At 40.8% G+C, this 22,104-nt stretch overlaps 1 protein-coding gene across 1 annotated transcript; it reads right to left on the bottom strand.

Moving 5' to 3' along the window:
• Positions 1 to 44: 44 nt before the first annotated feature.
• Positions 45 to 6,272, bottom strand: LOC107809980 (uncharacterized). The gene is made up of 9 exons (XM_016634695.2): positions 6,156 to 6,272; positions 5,561 to 5,631; positions 4,740 to 4,902; positions 3,755 to 4,590; positions 2,594 to 2,767; positions 2,383 to 2,499; positions 1,279 to 1,458; positions 1,132 to 1,178; positions 45 to 609 (listed from the first exon to the last, which is right to left on the bottom strand). The coding sequence occupies exons 2-9, from the start codon at positions 5,606 to 5,608 to the stop codon at positions 294 to 296; spliced, it is 1,881 nt and encodes a 626-aa protein (XP_016490181.1). The 5' UTR covers positions 5,609 to 5,631; positions 6,156 to 6,272; the 3' UTR covers positions 45 to 293.
• Positions 6,273 to 22,104: the final 15,832 nt, after the last annotated feature.

The raw sequence follows: 22,104 nt of genomic DNA, 5'->3' as shown, positions 1-22,104 counted from the left end.
GCACAAGGCTACAACACTTTCAAGCTGAAACCATAAAGCTAAACTTGACTAAAATCATGATGTACTTCTCTATATATAAGCCTTTATTATATACTTGTTCTGTACATATACTTCAAAATCGAGATAAGATACTTCAGGTTTGAAATAGCTCTCAACCACCATCGCAAAATGGCATAACAAACTTGAATTCAAAAAAAGTTTCTACCAAGAAACTTATTTAATAGATGAGAGATTTGGAGCTAAAGCAAGCAGTCAATGGTTTTTCTATACTAGTCACGACATATACCACTTATTCACATACATAACTCGCGGTTGTCACACATTTCCCATTCATCATCTAGAAGATCCTTGTCATGGATCACCGACTTTACATCTTCAGATGCCTTGTGCTCCTCCTCATGATAAGAAGCTGTATCCATCTTTTCTGGAGCATCCAACAAATCTGCAGGGTCAGCCACCTGATCTGGAACCATACTCTTCAAAGATGAACTAGATGAGGCTAAGATGCAGCTAGTTTGGCTGGAACATAAAGACTTGCTTAGAGGAATACGATCATCAAACTTCTCTTTCAACAACCTCACATCTTGGCATATAACAGAGATTTCGCCTCTGCAAAAGGTTGCAACAATATCCATTGAGTCTTAAAGGATTAAAAGATTAGCAAGTACAACGATTACAGTGGCATAGGATCTGGGTAAAGGGGAAAAACTAAAAAAAGAAAGGGCAATACGGAGAGAGAACAAACTATCATCAATAGTTAATTCAAACTATCATCAAAAGTAATGCTCAAAAGAATTTTTCATTTTTTCGCTTAACAGAATTTTAAACCAAAGAAAGAAAAGCGTGAGGATATTGTATGATGGGCAAGGTATATCAGCGAAATCAGATCATAACACAAGAATAAAAGTTTATTTGGACGGCTGGTTTTTCCCCCAATACAAGTTAAATATTAGTTTGCTGTTGAATGTATCAAGCAAAAACCAGCCTGAATCAGACAGCTGTTTTTTATCTTGGCATGCCACCAATCAAGCACAGTTCGACATTTTTCCAGCAAAAGAATTCCCCGTTAGGAGAGCACAAATATCAAAGGAAATTTTTAAAAAAGACCTAAAGAATTTAAGGAACACTTACTGCAACATATCTACAACACGCCCGCGGTCCACCAGGAAATCCCTCAACTGTGCAACGGACAAACAAGAAGATAAAATCACTAAACTACAACTTTTTTCAGAAGACCCATGCAGAGTAAAAATCCATTTAAGTAACAAGGTTCATTACCTTAGCGTTTTCTTCTGCCTCTTGCTTCAGAATATTTGACTCTTGCACAACTTTTTCCATAATGATTTCCTGGTCAGCAAGTGCTTTGCGTGCGACCTCTTCCTTGTCTAGTCTTTCTTGCTCAGCAGCTTTCATTACTTTCTCAGCTGCAGCCTTTCGCACCTCAAGTGTCTGATGCATCTGCACAAAGGAAACTTCCAATTTCAGGTTAAAGAAGCATATCATACAACTATTCACATCCACCTCTCTTCTATTTGGAGAGAACCATAAGTACAAGAGAAGCATCTGTGGTTTGGCAGCTTGATATCCATGTGAAAGCTACCACTCAAGTCCATAGAACCAGCAATATGAAACAAGAAAAGTTTAGAACAAGGCAAAACAAGGGAAAAGACGTGCTCTATCCAATGGACTAATGGAGGAAGAACACCTTTCAAAGGTGCCATATCATGTTGAAAGCTCCTGCTTAACCACTCTATTCTTCCCTTGTATTTTTTTGGGGGTTGTTTTTGTGTGTGTCACTGGGAGGCAGAACACCTTTCAAAGGATCGAACTACAATAACAGAAGCTTTGACAGACAGAGAAGGGTATCACTGAACATGCAAACAGATATACAAATGTTAAAACGGAATGTTTAGATTTCCCTGTGTTTAACTCATGTCCTCCCAGCTTATCAGAAACAAGTCCAATATGTAAGCTTGTTGTGTCAGTCCAGACCTATATGTTTCAGAAACAATTCAGCATATCCTAGACATCAAGATCTAGTATACCTTATATTGAGGTCAAGTGACAGTTATTGAAGGACAAAAGGAAGTGCTCGAACATTTAAATGCAATATTCGAATGACAAAGGCCATGCCCAGTCGCCCTTTAAATGTTGCAGGTATAAATCAAAATAGTAGAACAAAATCATGTTAGAAGAAAAGGAAAATAAATGGAAAAAAAAAAATCTAACTCTGAAACACAACAAAGATCATCAGCTAAAACTAGCAATTCTGTCTGCACATTCAGCTTGTAGAGGTCGCGATGACTGCATAAGATTCTCTCCTTACAGAGGCTCTTGTACAGCTCCTCACTTTCACAAACAAAGATTAAAACATTCCCTCACCTCATCAAGAACTGCAAGAGATTTATCCCTTTCATCTGCCAAGCCGAGAAGCCGAGATTGAAGCTCTTTAACTTCAGTAGCTAAGATGGCTTTCTCACCATATACTTCACCAGCATGCTGCAGAAAACATTGTGCAACGTGGTTGTTAGGTTACGAGTGATGAAAGATCTAAACCATCATATATCAAAGGGCCAAAGAAGAGAAAGGCAACCATATTGTTTGCTTCCTTCGCATGTTGTAGCATTTCTTTCAGGTCTTCAACCCTCTGAAGCATATCCAGTCCCCCCTTAGCAGCTTCCTGTTTCGCCTGCTCTGCGGCTTCCTCTTGCAGTTCAACTTCTCTCATCAAGCAGATAACAGATTCCACAGCCGAAAACAATGTTTTCTGCACCAAGTTTTAATTATTAGACTTCCAGAAATTTCCCAAGAAAGTTGCTAACCTCCCCTATCAGACTTCAAAACATATTTCAGGAAAACAGGCCTTTGCTTATTCTGTTTCTGTTCCAACTTCCATGAATATTAGATAAGATTGGGATGTATCAGGGCCCGAATATAAAGTAAACACGGAGATGTTTCTAGACATGGTGGACATCTATGCAACAGTGACCTGTAAATACAAGCCCAAGCTGATCCCCATGCCAAAGTATTACAAAGCTAAAGAGGACTTGGAACTGACAAACAAATTACAAGGGGTAGGGACGTACTTGCACAGATTATTTGCATGACAAAGAGATTCTAATCTCAGAAACTACTAAGCAATTGATCAAGCACTCATTATGAAGCACTACCTAATGCTGCCTATCCCAATGAACTAAACACCTGATAACAGTTTGCTGTAACAGAAAGAACAGCGAGTTGCATCTTCAGCAGTAAAGCTTGATTGATGAACATTCTACATAAATAAGCAGCAACAACAAATTTTCACTGTGATAAGCACAAACAAATATAATCCACAACAGAAACCATGAAAAACAACCCTGTATGCACAATTGAACTATGCGTAAGAGGTCTTCTGACTTCCACTTGAAAGCAGCTAATACTCCCAACTTCGCACAACCAAGGTGTCCAACATCAACACAGACAAGTTACACTAGCGGATAAAAACTTTTTTTTATGACGATGGTGTTCGGGCGAGCAGACACACCTCAATATTCCACCCGTACATGCTACCTTCCACTGGCACAAGTACCGGGTGACTCTTCCTACCAAGGCTTAGGCAGATAGGAAAAAATCACCTAGATTTGAACATAAGACCTCGTGGTTCTACCATTAAACCACTAGGCCACACAATAGAGTAACTCATTTGGCACAGCCAATGTTAATCGTCCATATTGTTTGGTAAACGAGTGTGAAAAAGATATATAAAGAGTACCTTGTTACTTTTGGCTTCTGTGATCATATCCTCAAGAAGGTCAACGCTACAGATTTGACCAGATGCAGTGACCACAGGATTTGGCGTAGACTCTACTTCATCTACAAGCATTTCACCAGCCAAATCATTATTAAATGTAACATTGACGGTATCACTAAGTTCTGCTTTCTCTAGCTCATAGTCACGCGCATCTGGTGCAACCACCAACTCTATACTACTTTCAGAACCACTCAAGGTAGAATTTTGAGCATTCAAGGAAGCAAGCTGACTCTCAGGATGTTTCATGTCCAGATTGTCTACTGAAGATACTATTTTTTTGCGAATAAGTGCAGTAGAATCATCAGAAGGTGAGTTGTCAGTCACTTCAAGGGTATTATGTGAAACAACACATTCCGTAGGCTGATAAAGCTGATTGTATGCAAGTTCAGTTCCATCATCTTTTACTTTGAAAGGATTTGCTTCAAGACTTGCAGACTGAGCACGTTCCTCATTTTCGATGAGGGAGGGTCCACACTTCTCATAAACATCATATCTAGGACTATCTTCAGCATTTGACATGACAGATATAACTTTGCATGACTCGTCAGCATTAACTTTGACATTGGTTTTATCGCACTTCTCCCTGGAGACCGCTGTACCACCTTCAAGCACTGTACGATCTCCACCAACAGCATCATGATAATGCTGAAGGGATTCACCATCAGTATCTTCAAGTGTTTGATGATGTCCACAGCTGGCATCATAGAATGACAAGCCATTTTGCAGTTCATCTAAATCCTTTGTGTTGTGAAGAAGAGCAGCATCGGTCTGTGGAGCTCCATTAGCATCTACTGCAGCTGAGGCAGGCAGTATAATGGAAACAAAATATACTTCAGTCTGATAAAGGGACTAACAAAGAATAAAAAGGGCTTCCATTTCAAGAACCCAGGTTTACGTATAAATTAAACCAGAGAAAGATGGTTGTTTCACCAAAGCTAGGCATTACCTTCAGATGCTTTAACAGTGACTCCAGTCTCTCCAGAAGAAGCTGACAGGAGCTTATTTCTTTCAGACAAACAGGGGATAATTTCACTGAGGACTACCTCGACGGCTGTGTCAGGATCCTTACAATGCTCAATAGCAACAGCTCTAAGAATTCTAGAATCAACCTGATCAATCAAGGAAACAGAGTGTCAAAACTGTAGCTATTTTTGGTACATATTTTGCAACAAATCTCAAACTAAACTCAACATAGATAAATGGGAACTACACTCCTGGGGGATGATGTTGGTAATTTGTTTTTTACAACCACACTCCCACTGACTCATTTTAAGCTACACCAATCGAGCAGTAGTAGAAGAAAATGCTAACACTAATAGTTGAAGATTTTGTACGACGAAGAAACATAACATCAACATTCAAATTTGATTAGTTAGATTCTTAAACATACTTAAATTCTAGAAACTTGTGAAAGTTGTATAGGATAGTATTGTTAGTAGAATAGTGTCAGACATTTTGGATATCCCAAAATAAAAAGAGTGTCATATAAATTGGAACTAAACGAGGAAAAAGAGAGTAACATTGATCCAATTGTATGATTACGGAACATAATTTCATAGGGAAACAGACATTTAAAACAAGTTTGGACGTTCATCCCAAAAATAACAGAGCCCATTTGATGTCTTCAAATGGCAATTGATGTTTTACATTTTTCTAAAGATAGTGCAGAGCTGAGCACACATGCTAAAATTGTGCCACTTTACTGTAAGCCGAAACAAAAAACTGAGCATATGATGAGTCTTTAACGAAAAATAAATATCATCATACCTCAGGAAAAATCTCGTGCAATGCCTTATAAACTTTCTTAAATCCCATCTCCAATAGCAATGGATGTAATGCTGCTCAAAAAAGACAACAAAGGTGTGCAAAGACCACGAAACCGTCAGTACCACTCAACGACGGGGCAAACACACAGATTTTAAAATAACAGAACGCCTTTTAACACAAATAACTGAATTGATAATAAAAAAGGCAATAAACAAATAATATTTCAAAATCAGATCAATTGACTACGCATCAGCCTTAAACTAGTTCGGTTCTATATAGATCCTCTGCATCCATTCTGCTCTATCACCGCTCATTATATTCTAGTGTTATAAAATTCTCTAACGCATAGGAAGAGTATAAATTTTAAAAGAGAAGGAAAACCCTAACCCGAAGAGACTTACATATTGCACGGGTAAAACAATCAAAAGCTCACAATCATATTACACGTACAAAAAAAACAGATTAAACCCTAAGAGACTACCATATTAATCAAAAAATAAGAAGGGAAAAAGGTCAAATCTCTGACCTAGTGGAAAATTCAGGGATTTGGGATAGAGCAGCGGCAAAATTATGAGCATATAGAGGTGGAACGTACCGTAGGGGAGAGTAGAGAGCGTGTGGGAAGGCGCGTCCTATTTGTATTTGTAGTATCCGCTTCGATAGGAGTGGAGGAGACCTATGCCGCTAAGGAAGTTACATAGGATGATTTTGTCAATTAAGAATTTATCCGAGGATAATCTTGTACATTTAATGTACGACTCTGGACCTTTGGGTAGTTGACGTGGCGGGGTTTTTGATTGGGTTGATGACCCATTCCATGCATGCTGGGCCCCCCTTTATAACACCCACTGTGGGCCCTATCTGACGCTTTTTGCTACCAAAAGAAATGCGAAACAACTAAGAAACCCGCTATCGATCAGTGATCAGGATTGTACACAAACGTTTGTTGATCCCAAAAATGTAACGTTAATCTTTTTTTTTTCCTCGTCTTTTCTCCAAAAAAAGGGAAGAAACTCTCGTAATAATAAAAGAAAGAAAAGAAACAGCTGCACCATGATTTTCTGAAGGCAAAAGATATTTTCTTCGTCCTATTTAATGCCCACGATATGACTTAATTTGAAGTAGAAATTGTTAATTTATAAAACAATAAAAGTAGAAGAACAATATTGCAGAGAAAGAAAGAGAGGAAATTTTTATTGAATTTTGGGATGATTTACAATGCGGTAAGACCCCTCTATTTATAGGGGAAAATGACTTAGTCACAAAGTAAAACTCTCTACAAGATAGACATTCACTCTACTCCCCCTTGAATGTCTACTCGATAAGTAATGTGCCTCGTTAAAACCTTAACTAAAATAAAACTCAATGGGAAAAAGTCTAGTAAAGGAAAAAGAGTACACATATCTAACAATACGCCTTTTGGTTGTCTCGTTAAAAACCTTGTGTGAGCACGTGATTTTTGCTTCACGAAAAAAACTACTCCAAAAGAAATCGAAAATTAAAACAAATTTTCTTGGTGTACAATTTTTAGAATTTGCGTGCCATTTTTGGATAATTATTTGTGTTTTTATCTGTGAATGTTTATCCTGTTTTAATTAATTAAAATACAAAAAAAAATATGTTGCATGCATATCTAGGATTTGATTGTGCATTTAGGAACTAATCGAACCATAATTTGGTTTTAAAAGAAGAAAATCACAAAAATATGCATTTAGTCTATTTTATGTCATTTAAAGTGTGTCATCGTGTGATTTTATTTTAATTTAATGTTTTAACTTGTGTGCTAATTGTTTTTAAGAGTTAATTAATATTTTGTAGTTTAATTTTGGTTTTACAATTTATTTTTAGAATTTTTGTTAATTATTAATTAAAAGAAGAAAATGAAAAGAGTTAAAAATATAAGGCAAATCGGATTTGGGCCAAAATTTTAGACCAAAAATCAGGCCCAAACATTCAAAAGACCCGGTCCATTTCAGCCATTCCCTCAGAAGACTCGAACGACGTCGTTTCTGAGTCTCAAATCTGGGCCGTTGATTTGTTTCAATCAAACGGTCTAGTTCAGCCCCTGCATAATTGAAACGACGCCGTTTCAGGTGATCAGATCTGAGCCGTTCATCTATCTCGATCCAACGGCCTCAAGGCCTCCTCTATACCCGACCCATTTTCACCCAAGGTCGGCCCAATTTCGTATAGAAACCAAACGGCATCGTGCCATTAAATGAAACGATCCAGGCCGTCGATCGTGCTTGATCGAACGGCCAGGATCAAACAACCCTGCCCCTATATAAACTCAACTTCCTACCCCAGCCCCCTAACCAAACACCCCCCTTCGTCTTCCTATTCATCGTCTCAACTCAGAGACCTAACCAAACACCTCTCACCGAAACCCTAGCCGCCATGACACCCCACCGCCTAAAACCCGGCGGCAACAACGCCGCCGGTCACCAAATCAACACCATAAGACCATCAGACCACCCTCGCTCCAAATATGTTAACCATCTGGCTCGAATCTTCCTGAAACTCCTCGAATCTTCATTTGAAGATTCGAGCCAAACATGAACCTACCCCAATCCACTCCAAATTCATACCAGGCAACCCCCAGACCTCCCTCATACCATAAATGACTTTGGTTCAGTTCAAATCTGCCTAGAAACATTCGAACCCTAAGTCGAAAACCAGTCAAAGCTGTCAGGGTCGAACGGTTTCTGGTTAGTATTATAAGTCTATTTCTAATGAAATAGACGTATAATACTAACTGGAACTCAAGTTCGAAAGGGCGTATGGTTGAAATCCAAGAAAAATAGTGAGTTCTTTTCAACTTCTTCTTTTTCCTTTTTCTTTTCTATGTGTTTGTTTGTCTGTGTGATTAGTCATTTTTTTAGGGTTTTTAGTTTAAGTTAATCCAATATATATATTCTGTTTCTTTTTCGGATTTTGGTTGGATTAAATATTTCAATGTTTGTTTAAGTAGTTCAATCAATTCTTCGTTTACCTAAATTAGGTTCATTGATCGTCTTTTGTCCGTTATTTTCCCCCTTCTCCATCAGTTTATGTTCTGGCGATTAATAACATAGGTTATAAATAGTTTCGTCGATTAGTTCATTCCTGTTTGTAGACCAGTAAGTCCATCAAATGGTTTAATGTCGTGTTATGTATTCTGATCTGTAGGCACTTAGCTTCAAGGCATTGTCATTGATCCTGCATTCTTGTATAAGTTGGACTTAGAATCCCTGCATTTGTGATTGATTTTGATCCAATTTCAAGTTCAGTTTTAATGATTTTGTTGAGTTCTGTGCTATGATTTAAATTCAGTTCATTTTGTTTCAATGGGAACTCAACCTTAGTCATTCAGTTGTTATGAGAATTGGTTATAGCTGTTAGTCAGAATTAGTTTTAGATAACTGTTAGTTTGGACAGATTTTAGAATTAAAAGTTTTAATACAGTTGAATAATTGTATTAGGGGTAGTAATATTAAGGGGTTTCAGGGGTGATTTGGGAATGAAACCGTTAGGATAATATTTTAATGTTAGTGTTTTGTTAGTGGGATATTAATTAATATGGTAATGGGGAACAAAAGGGAATGGGGGGTTGAAAAAAAGCAAAGTTTTCCTTAGTGGATTTTAAGTGGAAAATTTCAGATTTAGTGGGAGAAAGGGGGTCGGGCAGTAGGTTTGGACATTTTTTCAGAGAAATGAGGAGGAATTTTGGAGAGTTTTTCGTTAGTTTTCAGTTCTGGGCGGATTTTTGGAGAGATTTTGGAGGGATTTTTGAGAGAGTCTAGGCTGAATTTTGAATGCTAAGAGTTCAGTAGTTTGAGAGTAAAAACATGCTGGATTTTTAAGACAAAGAATCCAGTATTGAGTGAAAGTGAGGTCTTTCTTTTACCATTGAAAATCAGTATTAGTAGTTGTTACTGTTTAATTGAAGTTCTGAGTTTCTTTATTTGAGAGTCTGAAGAACATAAATCAGAAAATCTACTGTTATATCGCATTTCTAAATACATGTTGTTTCTGCATGTGATTGCTGGTGGTATTTCTGGTTTTATTCCTGGGTTTCTGGTGTATCTGTGTTGCTGTTTGGTACTTCTGAAATTGCAACTTGTGGTCCTGAGTTTGCTGTTGGTTAAACAAAACTGTTCCATTGGTTGTTTGCTGGATTTCTGTTGGTTTTAATCTATTTCTGGGTTGCTGCTGCTTTGTTGTCACTACTGTTGCTACTCACTCATTCTTCCTATTCTTGTATTTTCAATACCAGGTACACGCTCGAATTCATTGGTGTAACCTCGAATTGGAATGAAATGAAGTAGTATTTCCGGCCTATGTTCACGTGAATATTTGTAGTGATAGTCAGTCCAATGTTGTCATTTTCCGTTTGTTTGAATTATATTGAGTCAAGAACTGGTCAATTAGGATCGCCTCTATCATTTTGAACCATTTAGACTAGTAACAAACTATGGACTGTACTTTGGTGTAGTAGTTTATTTCCAGCTTTCCCGTTGTTTATATTCACAGTGATGATAGCAAATAATAGACTTCTGTTAACAGATAACTTTTGAGTGAACATAGTGATGCCTTAAACTTAGAAAGATAGGAATTTGAATGAACACTTGGGTGAGTGTTAGTGTTGGGAATAATCAGTTAGCCAATATTCATGTTTCTTTAAAAATCAGAAAATCTCGAATGTGTTAGCTTCATTTAGTTAATAGCGCTTCATCTTAGCCGATACTTTCTGAAGAAAAAAATGCAATAACGCGCCTAATAGTATGTAAATCTGGTCGTAAGAGTTAAAACCAAGGCCATAACTTTCTTGTGCATTTAATCAGAACAGCTTAAGCAAACTTTCGTAATCATTAGTAATTAAGGTTGGCTTAGTTTCAAGTAGTTGAAAACAATTAGTTCCAACGGTTCATTTCATCTAACAATGTGGGTTTAAATTAGTTATAGGATAATTAGTTTTCTTTTGAATATATATTGTTTGTCAATTCCGTATTTTCAATTTCAGTAGTATTGGCTTATAGAATAAGGCATGAAATAATCTCCTTTTACGCAAGTTTGATTGCAGTTTTCCGGTTGCGCTTGTTTTAATCCGATAAATAAGTGATGGCCTTTTCAAGCGTGTAATTAACTAGGATTATTTTCTTTTATTTTAGAGACAAACTTAAATAGGAAATGTAGACACTTTAGGAATGTCCTTTTAAAAATAAAAGAGGCGTGCCTCACCAAAATAAAACGTACCAGCGGCGAGGCCCTCTATTTTTATTAACTATCTAGCTTTAGGGAGAGGCCGTTTAGCGAATATCCACGACCTTCACCGAATTAATAACACGATAGTCTCTTTAGGCGCATATTTAATAAAATTACTTTCCTAAATTCGGGTGCGCATTTATGTGACCCAAATCAAATCTCAACGACGTTAAAATATGTTAAAAACTACGGGTGCATTTATGTGACGTGGTTCGAGACGTGCTTTAACGACGTTGTAATTCTCTTTTAAAATAATAATAATAAAAGCGGCTAAAAGTTAAAATTTGCACAAAGGTTCAAAAATGTATTAAAATCAGATAAATAAGTCGAATATGACGGTTAAGCGACCATGCTAGAACCACAGAACTTGGGAATGCCTAAAACTTTCTCCCGGATTAACAGAATTCCTTATCCGGATTTCTGGTGCGCAGACTGTTAAACAGAGTCATTCTTTTTCTCGATTCGGGATTCAACCGGTGACTTGGGACACCATAAATCTCCCAAGTGGCGACTCTGATTCTTTAATAATAATCTTGTTTCAATTGTTCTATAATTGAAAAAACTCCCTTGTACCCTTGCGGGTGTAGTGAAAAAGGAGGTGTGACAACTCTTGCGACTCCGCTGGGGAGGATCCGAACCCAGAACTTTTGGTTCAGGGTTCAGAATTCGAGCTTATAATAATTGTTATATCTGGCTTTGTTTATTATCTGATTTTATTACATGTTTGGGCCTAATGTGCTAAATGTTGCTTTTACCGCTTTGATATTATCTGAATTGTATATATAAAATGCTACGAAATCCCTCTCTTCTCTCTTTTGAGGAGTGCACGCTGGTCGTGATTTCTTTCTGTTAGTGTCCTATCCCAAAATAGAACGAGGATTCGGAGGAGTTGCAAAACTGGATGATCTTTTGGTTACCGGTACGAAGTTCCCATCCTCGGCTCGAGTTGTCCGCTCGGGTAAGACAGGTCTAAAACAAACACCCAGGATAAACCTAGTATAGCAAAACCTCCTGTCGGATCCCTAGTAGGAACGCTTATTTGCATCATGTACACTTGACTTAGGGGACTCAACACAGGGGTTGGGTCCGTCTAGGACAAGCGACCTGAAATAAAAAAGACCATCCTGCTGCATCCTGTTTGTTTTACGCATTTATTTGCTGCAGACTTGCATGCTGACCGGCTTCTGAAAATACTAGAATATTGGGAAAAAAATAGCGGTGTAGAGAGATAATTCTGAGTTACCGGCAAACTTTGCCAAAATTTTGTGAAAATGAAAAAAAATGTTTTTGTTAAGTATAATTTGTTTAAACAAGTCTTGTTGTCAGAATTAGTTTATTGTCGTGGCCCGAACTACGCCGGTTTGATTCTCACAGGATGTGAGATACGTAGGCAACCCTCATCGGGTCCAACCTCCCCTTTTGCAAAAATAGCCAAAAATGTCAAAAATTTTAATCGTTCGTCATAAATAAGTCGGGTGATTTCATTCTTGTAAAAATAGTCGAATATCCCTAAAAAGACGCCAGAAGGCTGTTTTTGCAAAAATAGTCACTTTTGGTCATTTTCAATGTTTTGTCCGGTTGGTAAAACACAACCTTTAAATCTTCTTCGAAGTGCTGAAAGGCCGTATTGACAAGACCGGAGTTTTATTTTAATATGTGTCAATTTTAGTTTATTCTTTCTTTGAGTCCAATGAGTGTTAATCACCCCAAACAAACATACAGAATGAGCCTGGGTCAAAGTTTGCCGGTAACAATTAGGAGCAAGATCCCTTTGGAGTTGCGCTTGTGGTGGGAGGATTTGGAAAAGTCAGAGCGAGATAAGATCAAACTACATCTGGGAGGTCTCGCCAGTTTGTTGAACGTCAGACCCAGATGTGACATCATAAAGGCTTTGGTTACATTTTGGGACCCGACCCACAACGTATTCCACTTCTCGGATTTTGAACTCACCCCAACCTTAGAAGAGGTAGCAGGTTATATGGACATTACTGAGGGGCTAAGGCACAAATATCTGATTGCTCCAAGAGCCGTCAATTCGCACAAGTTCATGGATTTGCTGAAGATAAGCAAGGGAGTCCCGTACTCTGAATTGGATAGGGGTTTTTCTACTTTGCAGTTCATATACCAGAGGTATGGGCATATAGGAGGGTTCGACGATCTGGAAAGCGGGGTTTGCAGCAGAGGGAATCGGACAAAATGGGATGAAGATAGGCGGTTCGCCTTCATGGTAGCATTCTTGGGCATTGTGGTGTTTCCTCAGAAAGATAGAAATATTGATTTGAAGGTGGCTGGAGTCGTCAATGTCCTGATTACCAACAACAAAAGCACACTTGCCCCTATGATAGTGTCCGAGATATACCGAGCTCTCACAGCCTGTAAAGCTGGGGCAGATTTTTTCGAAGGATGCAATTTGTTATTGCAGATGTGGATGATCGAGCACTTGAGTCATCATCCTCAATATACGAGCTATAGATCTACAAACGAAGGTTGCATTGAAGGATATAACACGAGGGTTTCAGGTCACAAATTGCCAGAAAGGTCTGAGGATTGGGTATCTTGCCTTCGCGCCATCACTGCAGCACAAATAGGGTGGACATTGGCTTGGCTTCCTGTTGAAGAAATTGTGTACATACCCGCCACGGGTCCTTACTTCCTCTTAATGGGACTCCGAAGCATTCAGCCTTATGCGCCTTACCGGGTGATGAGACAGTTAGGGAGGTGTCAAGTGGTACACCCAGATGAAGATCTTAGTGTTTATGCAATCGAGATTGGTATCAACGACCAATTTCATGAAGAAGTCGTTCGTTCTATATGGAATGAATGCCATTATTTAACAGTAAACACTCGAGTGCGCGACCTTTCCAGAGGTGAAGTCTCACCGGCTTATATCGCCTGGTACAGGAAGAGAGATACTGTAAGAGATGAGCCAGAACGACCAGCCAAAAAACCTCACATTCAAGAGTTCATTGAGGCGTCGCAAGAACCGTGGGACTGGTTGGCCAAAGAGCGGGAATACCGGGCCGAAATAGGCAAGCTGAAACAACAGATTAAGGATCTGAAATTTGAGAACAAGGTGAAAGTTGTTGCCGATGAAGGAGAAAAGAACAAATTAGCCCGGGAAAGCGAGATCCTCAGATCTCAAATCCGGGAAATGAAAATAGTTGCCAGAAACCTGAAGAGAATCCGGGCTGATGAAAAGCTCATAAACAGTCTGAAGAAGAAAGTCCTCGAGTATCAAGAAGACCTGGAAAAATCTAAAGCTGGTCTAGTGAGAATCCAGGTGAAATGGATAAAGAAAGCAGAACATCGAGCACTGTCTATGCAACAAATAAAGAGGGACTACGAAAGGAGAATCGCTCTATTGAGAGAAACAATATCCACTCTCGAAGGGCAGATCTTCAGACAAGTCCGAAATGCCAGAGCAGAGAGGAAGCGATGATATGATCTAATGGCCCAAATGGAGAAACAAGTGAATGAGTTTCAGGATCAACTCCTTTACAACGCTCAAATGATGGGGACGCGGAATCAACAAATAGAGCGATTGCTTATGGAAAGGGACAGAATCAAGGGAAGAATCGACGATATCGGGCACTACATCACCATAAAGTGCCTAGCTTGTGAGGATATGTCCCGCACCACCTTCCTTGCTTCAATAATGATTTATGTCCACCAGATCATGGAAGATTTGAAGGATCTGCAAAGGGACCTTGTACCAAAACCCGCGGCAAAGCCGAACGACGCCCCGCGGGCGCCAAAATTCAAAACTCTGAAACATTCATAGCTTGAGTCTGTAACTTCCTTGTCTTCTGTTGACCGTCGGAGTTGTATTTCCCGTTTTAGCATAAAATTCTGTAGTCTGTATCAAGTCTGTTAATTTCCTTTCAAAAATGTTTTGTCTTATAATAAAACGTTTTGTTAGTAAAGTTGAAAAATCCAAAAATGGTGTCTTTATTTTCCGCACTTGTGGCAGAACTACGCCCGGTCTGATTCATGCGGGGACATGATACGTAGGCAATCCACATAAGATTCGACCATCACTAAAAAGAAAAAAAAAAGAGAAAAGGCATTGTGAATAAAAGAAAGGATAAAAGGACATAAAAAGAAAGAGTAAGCCGGGATGACGCATGCAATTGAAGCAAAGACATGTTAGAAATGGTTAAACTGCCTAGGAACATTGCATTCCCCAATGTGAAATTGCAATATGTGTTAAACTCTAACGCTAACAAGTTTGTTGTTTATACGAGAGAAAGCTTTCGAAACAGTTAGCTCGTTAGAACGTTCTAGCAGATTACCATTACCACACAAGATCTAAAGGGCCCATTCCGGAAAGTATGTCTGGTTTAGACAAAAGTGTTGAAGAGGAAAAAACAGAGATGCAAATGATGAAGGAGGAAGTAGACAGGTTGAGACAAGAGATAGCTGGGATGCACCTAGCCTGGGCTAAGGGACAAACATCACCAATACTTCCCCCTACTCCTAACCTCTCACCAGCTCGGACTCCGGAACACCCTTCCACTGGTCCATCAACGAGCTTCCTCATCGCCCAATACTATCAGGGGGAAACTTCCTATAATCCCCAAGCTTCACCACCCAAACAAAACCCTCCTCCACCAACTGTTCATGTTTTTGTGGCACCTCCACCCGCCATATTGCAAAAATCACCCGAGGAACCAGTGTTTTAGGTTCACGACAACCAGTACTATCCTCCTGAACTCACCTTCAAAGCACCCGAGCCATACACTTACACCCCTCACCTTCAGCTCCCAGCAGAAACTGAGAGGCTGGCTAAGAATCCGGAGCAGGACGAGGTGCTTCGTAAAGTGAAAAGCCTGGAGCAATCCTTCAGGAATATTCATGGATTGGGCAGCCAAGTCAGTGTGTCCTATAAAGATCTGTGTCCCTTCCCCGATGTTCAATTGCCAGCAGGCTTTAAGATGCCAAAGTTTGATCTATATGAGGGACATGGGGATCCCATGGCGCATCTACGAGGTTTCTGTAGTAAGATGAGAGGGGCAGGTGGAAAGGATGAGCCGTTGATAGCTTATTTCGGTCAAAGTTTAAGCGGGTCCGCATTAGAATGGTACACGAGGCAGGATCCTAGCAGGTGGTATACCTGGGACGATCTAGCACAAGCATTTGCAGGTCATTTCCAGTATAACCTTGAGATCGTCGCCGACCGTCTCACACTGTTAAAACTTGAGAAAAAGCCTGGAGAGAGCTTCAGGGAATTCGGATTCCGTTGGAGAGAACAAGCAACAAGAGTCGATCCACCAATGAGGGAAGGTGAAATGGTGGACTACTTCTTACAAACGTTGGAGCCAACTTACTTTGGTCACCTGGTGACATCAGTTGGTAAATCTTTCAATGAAGTAGTAAAAATGGGCGGTATGGTTGAAGAAGGACTCAGGTCCAACAAGATAATGAGTTATTCAGCAATCAAGGCTACAACTCAGGCTATCCAAAGCGTCACGGGACGTGCACTCGGGAAAAAGAAGAGAGAGGAGGTCTCAACAGTCGAAGCAGGTACTTGGTCCATATCAAGAGGTCCTTCCCCTCACTACCAACCTAGACCCCATTACCCAAACTATCCACACACTCCATACAACCCTCCACAACCCTATTATCCACCACAAGAGCCACATTTCTCCGTCCATCACGCCCAAACTTACACCCAGCCTCTGGCTCGCCCGCAATGGCGTGCGCCGGCTCCCCAACATACATATCCACCTCCCCAAAACACATATTCACCTCCACAAAACACATATCCACCTCCACAAAACACATATCCACCACCAAGGGCCTACAGGAATCCTTCAGGGCCAAGCTTTCATGGGAATCAGACTTTCAGGAACGAAAGGGTGCAGAGGTCAAAAACATTCACTCTGTTGGGAGAAACCTATACTACTCTATTCCACAAGTTGAGGTAGTTAGGCCTATTAAGTCCTGTTGAACCCAAATTGCCAAATCCCCTTCCCAAAAATCTGGACCACTCAGTAAGCTGTGAATATTGTTCGGGGGCTCCCGGGCATGATACTGAGAAGTGTTGGAAGTTGAAGACTGTCGTACAAGATCTTATTGACACAAATAGGATCGAGGTTCAGGCACCAGAGGCACCCAACATCAATGAGAACCCATTGTCGGTGCACCACGAGGCTCACATGATCGAACTAATGCACGAAGGGGGAGAGCCCAAGAAACCCTCACAAATGGTAATGATGATTCGTGCCAGTCCAAACGAAAAGTCGACTAGTGGAAAGGCAGTGGTACAGTTGGGAAGGTACATGACAAGCCATTTGTGGTAGTGGGGAAAGGTTCGTCTGTTGCTGCGAAGAAGCCAGAGTCAGTCAGGGTAGTGCTGCAGGGAGTATCAAACACACCAGTGTTGGTAGTGAAGGGGGCCTACGTAGAACCAGTTGTTATCAGGCCAGTAATGCAGTTGCCGATAACAAGTAAGAAAGCTGTGCCGTGGAGCTACAGTCAAGTGGCAGTGATGCATAAGGGGAAGGAGGTTGTGGAAGAAGTATGCGAGGCCCAGGGGTTAACTCGTTCGGGAAGGTGTTTTGTTCCCGCAGAATTGAGAAGGGCCAATCCTGTAACAATAAAGAAGCCAGTGACAGAGGAAGAAGCAGAGGAGTTTTTGAAGAAGATGAAGGCACAAGACTACTCAATTATAGGAGTTTTTGAAGAAGATGAAGGCATAAGACTATTCCATTGTAGAGCAGTTGAGGAAGACCCCGACCCAGATTTCGTTGCTATCCTTGTTGATCCATTCAAGCGATCATTGTCGGGCATTAATGAAGATTCTGAACGAAGCCCATGTTCCGGACAAGCTCTCAGTGAACCATTTGGAGAAAATAGTGCACAAAATCTTCGAGGTAAACTGAGTGACATTCTCTGACGATGAGTTACCGGTAGAGGGTACAGAACACAACAGGGCACTCTACCTGACGGTGAAATGCGAAGACTCGGTGGTCACTCGAGTACTGATTGGTAATGGGTCAAGTGCCAATATCTGTCCTTTGGCCACTCTGAACAAACTGAAGGTGGATGATGATAGGATTCACAAGAACAGCGTCTGCATCCGAGGTTTTGATGGGAGAGGTACTGACACAGTGGGTGATATCATACTGGAATTGACCATTGGTCCGGTCGAGTTCACCATGGAATTTCAAGTGATAGATGTGGCGGTGTCGTATAATCTTCTGTTGGAACGACCTTGGATCCATGCAGCCAAAGCAGTGCCTTCTACACTGCATCAGATGGTCAAATTTTAATGAGATAGACAAGAGATTGTGGTACATGGGGATGACGGTACACATGCCGTTAGTGATGCCATTGTGCCCTTCATAGAAACCGACGATGACAAGGGTCGATGGGTTTATTAGGTTTTTGACGCAGTCTCAGTAGACAAAATTCCTGAGGGTGGGGGCCTTCCACTTCTCAGAATCTCGGTTGCGACCTTCATGATAGCCTCGGAAATGTTAAACAGCGGATTTGTACCAGGAAAAGGTTTGGGGGTTGATTTGCAGGGTATTGTCCAGCCAGTTTCCTTGCCCAAGAACCTGGATACTTTTGGATTAGGATTCAAGCCTACCGCAGCGGATGTAAAGCGGGCCCGCAAGTTGAAAAAAGAGTCTGGGTCCTCCCTAAGCCAATCCCGCGCCTATCCAGATCATTTGTCGGAGCAAGTATTAGAGAGTTGTCGGTCCAGAAGGTTCTCGGACCACTGATCAGGCCAGAAGGAGATTTGAATGAAGGCTTCGAAAGGCTGTTCGCCGATGTCAACATGATAGAAGCTGGAGAAGGTTCCAGTAAGGCAGACATACAGTTTGTGGGGCCTAGGGTCAATATCAACAATTGGACAGCTACTCCTCTTCCTACTCGGAGGGAGTCCTGGTAGTTGGCTCTGATTTTCCTTCTTGTTTTCTGGATTATTCCAGGGTTGTAATCCAGATTCCTTTTTATTTTATTATGTTCATCGAAGTGTGAAACCTTGTTATCCCATAATTCAATAAAATAAAAAAGTTTCTTCTTCATTCCTTATTTTATTTTTTATTTTTAATTTTGTTTTCTTCTTTTCTTTTTCTGAACAGTTCTCTTTATACTGGTCTTAATGACATGACATGCACAACGGATCTTCAACCTAGTCTAAAAGATCAATCTGATTCCGAACTAACTATACAAGAGGTCGATTATGATAATGAATCGGAATACGATGAGGACGAAGCCTTCGAAGAGATAAACAGAGAGTTAGGCCAGTTTGAAGAGAAATCCAAGCCCAACTTAAATGACACAGAAGCCATCAATTTAGGGGATGCAGACGATATTAGGGAAACTAAAATAAGCATCCACATTGTACCAAATATTAGGGAAGAACTAATCACAACACTTATTGAGTTCAAAGATGTTTTTGCATGGTCGTATGATGACATGCCGGGGTTAAGCACGGATTTAGTGGTTCATAAATTGCCCACTGACCCGGCATGCCCTCCCGTCAAGCAGAAATTGAGGAAGTTCAAGACGGATATGAGTGTGAAGATTAAAGAGGAAGTAACCAAGCAACTGCAAGCAAAGGTTATTCGTGTCACTCGATATCTTGATTGGTTGGCTAATATGGTGCCGGTGCCGAAGAAAGATGGGAAGATCAGGGTGTGTGTCGATTACCGCAATCTGAACAGGGCAAGCCCAAAGGACAACTTTCCTTTACCCAAAATCCATATCTTGATCGATAATTGTGCCGGACGTGAGATCGGATCTTTTGTAGATTGCTATGCTAGGTATCATCAGATTCTGATGGATGAAGAAGATGCGGAAAAGACAGCATTTATTACGCCGTGGGGGACTTATTGCTACCAGGTAATGCCATTTGGTTTGAAGAATGCTGGGGCAACGTACATGAGAGCAATGACTATTGTGTTTCATGACATGATACATAAAGAAATTGAGGTGTACGTGGACGATGTGATCATAAAATCCAAGCATCAGGAAAACCACGTAGCAGACCTAAGGATGTTTTTCCAAAGACTTCGAAGGTACGATATTAAGCTTAACCCGGCCAAATGTGCATTTGGAGTTCCATCTGGAAAGTTGTTAGGATTTATCGTCAGTCGGCGAGGTATTGAATTGGACCCATCGAAGATCAAATCTATCCAACATTTGCCACCGCCGAAGAACAAGACAGAAGTAATGAGTCTGTTGGGAAGGTTGAATTACATCAGTAGATTTATTGCTCAACTCACAGCAACTTGTGAACCCATTTTTCGGCTACTGAAGAAAGATGTTACGATAGAATGGACGGCAGAATGTCAGGAGGCATTTGACTAGATCAAAGGATATTTATCAAATCGACCTGTGTTGGTTCCACCTGAGCCGGGGAGACCGTTAATTCTTTATCTAACGGTCCTGGAAAATTTGTTTGGCTGCGTGTTGGGGCAACACGACATTACAGGAAGGAAGGAGCAAGCCATATATTATCTCAGCAAGAAGTTTACAGTATATGAGGTTAAGTACACTCAACTCGAGAAGACATGTTGCGCCCTAACTTGGGTGGCCCAGAAACTGAAGCATTATCTGTCATCATATACTACTTATCTCATTTCACGCTTGGATCCACTAAAGTATATTTTCCAGAAGCCTATGCCCACAGGGAGGTTAGCGAAATGGCAAATATTACTCATGGAGTTTGACATCGTCTATGTGACGAGGACGGTCATGAAAGCCCAAGCATTGGCCGATCACTTGGCTGAGAATCCCGTTGATGAAGAATACGAGTCGTTGAGGACGTATTTTCCTGACGAAGAAGTGATGCATATAGATGAGTTGGAATTACCTGAGGAACCAGGTTGGAAGCTCTTCTTTGATGGAGCCGCAAATGCGAAGGGAGTTGGAATAGGAGAGGTACTTATTTCTGAAACAGGACGTCATTATCCTGTTACGGCTCAGCTGCATTTCTATTGTACCAACAACATGGCTGAGTATGAGGCATGCATTTTGGGTCTGCGACTAGCTGCAGACATGGATGTCCAGGACGTCTTGGTCTTGGGAGACTCGAACCTCTTGGTGCATCAGATTCAGGGTGAATGGGAAACACGGGATTTGAAGCTCATACCATATCGACAATGTTTGCACGATCTGAGCAAGCGATTCCGATCAATGGAGTTCAGACACATCCCAAGAGTTCACAATGAGGTTGTTGATGCTTTGGCCACTTTAGCATCGATGTTGCACCACCCAGACAAAATTCATGTTGACCCGTTGCATATCCAGGTTCATGATCAGCATGTTTATTGCAACATGATAAAGGAAGAAATGGATGGCGAGCCATGGTTTTATGATGTCAAATAGTACCTCAGGATGGGGATATACCCGGAGCAGGCCACCGAAGATCAAAAGAGAACCATTCGGCGATTGGACAATGGTTTTTCCTCAGTGGAGGGGTGTTATACAAAAGAACACCAGACTTGGGATTGCTGAGATGTATAGATGCCAGTCAAGCCACGACAGTTATGACAAAGGTACATGCTGCAGTTTGTCGGCCACATATGAGTGGATATGTGTTGGCAAAGAAGATTCTTCGAGCAGGGTACTATTGGCTCACTATGGAGCGTGATTGTATCAATTTCGTGCGGAAATGCCATCAGTGTCAGATACATGGAGATTTGATTCATTCTCCGCCGACAGAATTGCATACAATGTCAGCACCATGGCCATTTGTTGCCTGGGGCATGGATGTCATTGGACCTATTGAACCGGCAGCTACCAACGGTCATAGGTTCATTCTAGTGACCATCGACTATTTTATTAAGTGGGTTGAAGCTAAAACTTTCAAATCGATAACCAAGAAGGCAATGGTGGATTTTGTTCACTCCCATATCATCTGTAGATTTGGAATCCCAAAGGTGATCATCACGGATAATGGTGCTAATCTTAACAGCAATTTGATGAAAGAGGTATGTCAACAGTTTAAGATTACACACCGCAATTCCACCCCATATCGTCCCAAGGCGAATGGAGCAGTTGAGGCAGCCAACAAGAACATCAAGAAGATACTGAGGAAGATGGTAGAAGGATCCAGACAATGGCATGAAAAATTACCATTTGCATTGTTAGGTTATCGCACTACTGTCCGTACTTCGGTAGGGGCAACTCCTTATTTGTTGGTATATGGAACTGAAGCAGTAATACCGGCAGAAGTTGAAATTCCATCCCTTCGGATTGTCGTTGAAGCTGAGATTGATGATGACGAGTGGGCCAAAGCCCGGTTGGAGCAGTTGAACCTGATTGATGAAAAGAGATTGGCA

This window comes from Nicotiana tabacum, chromosome 22 (genome assembly GCF_000715075.1).
Source record: "Nicotiana tabacum cultivar K326 chromosome 22, ASM71507v2, whole genome shotgun sequence".
Classification (NCBI taxonomy): Eukaryota; Viridiplantae; Streptophyta; class Magnoliopsida; order Solanales; family Solanaceae; genus Nicotiana; species Nicotiana tabacum.
Note: the sequence above shows the minus strand (reverse complement) of the source record. Positions and strands in the feature narration are given on the sequence as shown.

Bases quoted from the DNA above. Each gene is read 5' to 3' on its own strand.
- LOC107809980 (XM_016634695.2), bottom strand. From the start codon at position 5,608: ATGGGATTTAAGAAAGTTTATAAGGCATTGCACGAGATTTTTCCTGAG. The intron at 1,459-2,382 runs GTGAGGGAATGT...TCCTTTGTGCAG, and splicing joins CTCTTGCAGTTCTTGATGAG to ATGCATCAGACACTTGAGGT. The intron at 1,179-1,278 runs GTAATGAACCTT...TCCGTTGCACAG, and splicing joins AGGCAGAAGAAAACGCTAAG to TTGAGGGATTTCCTGGTGGA.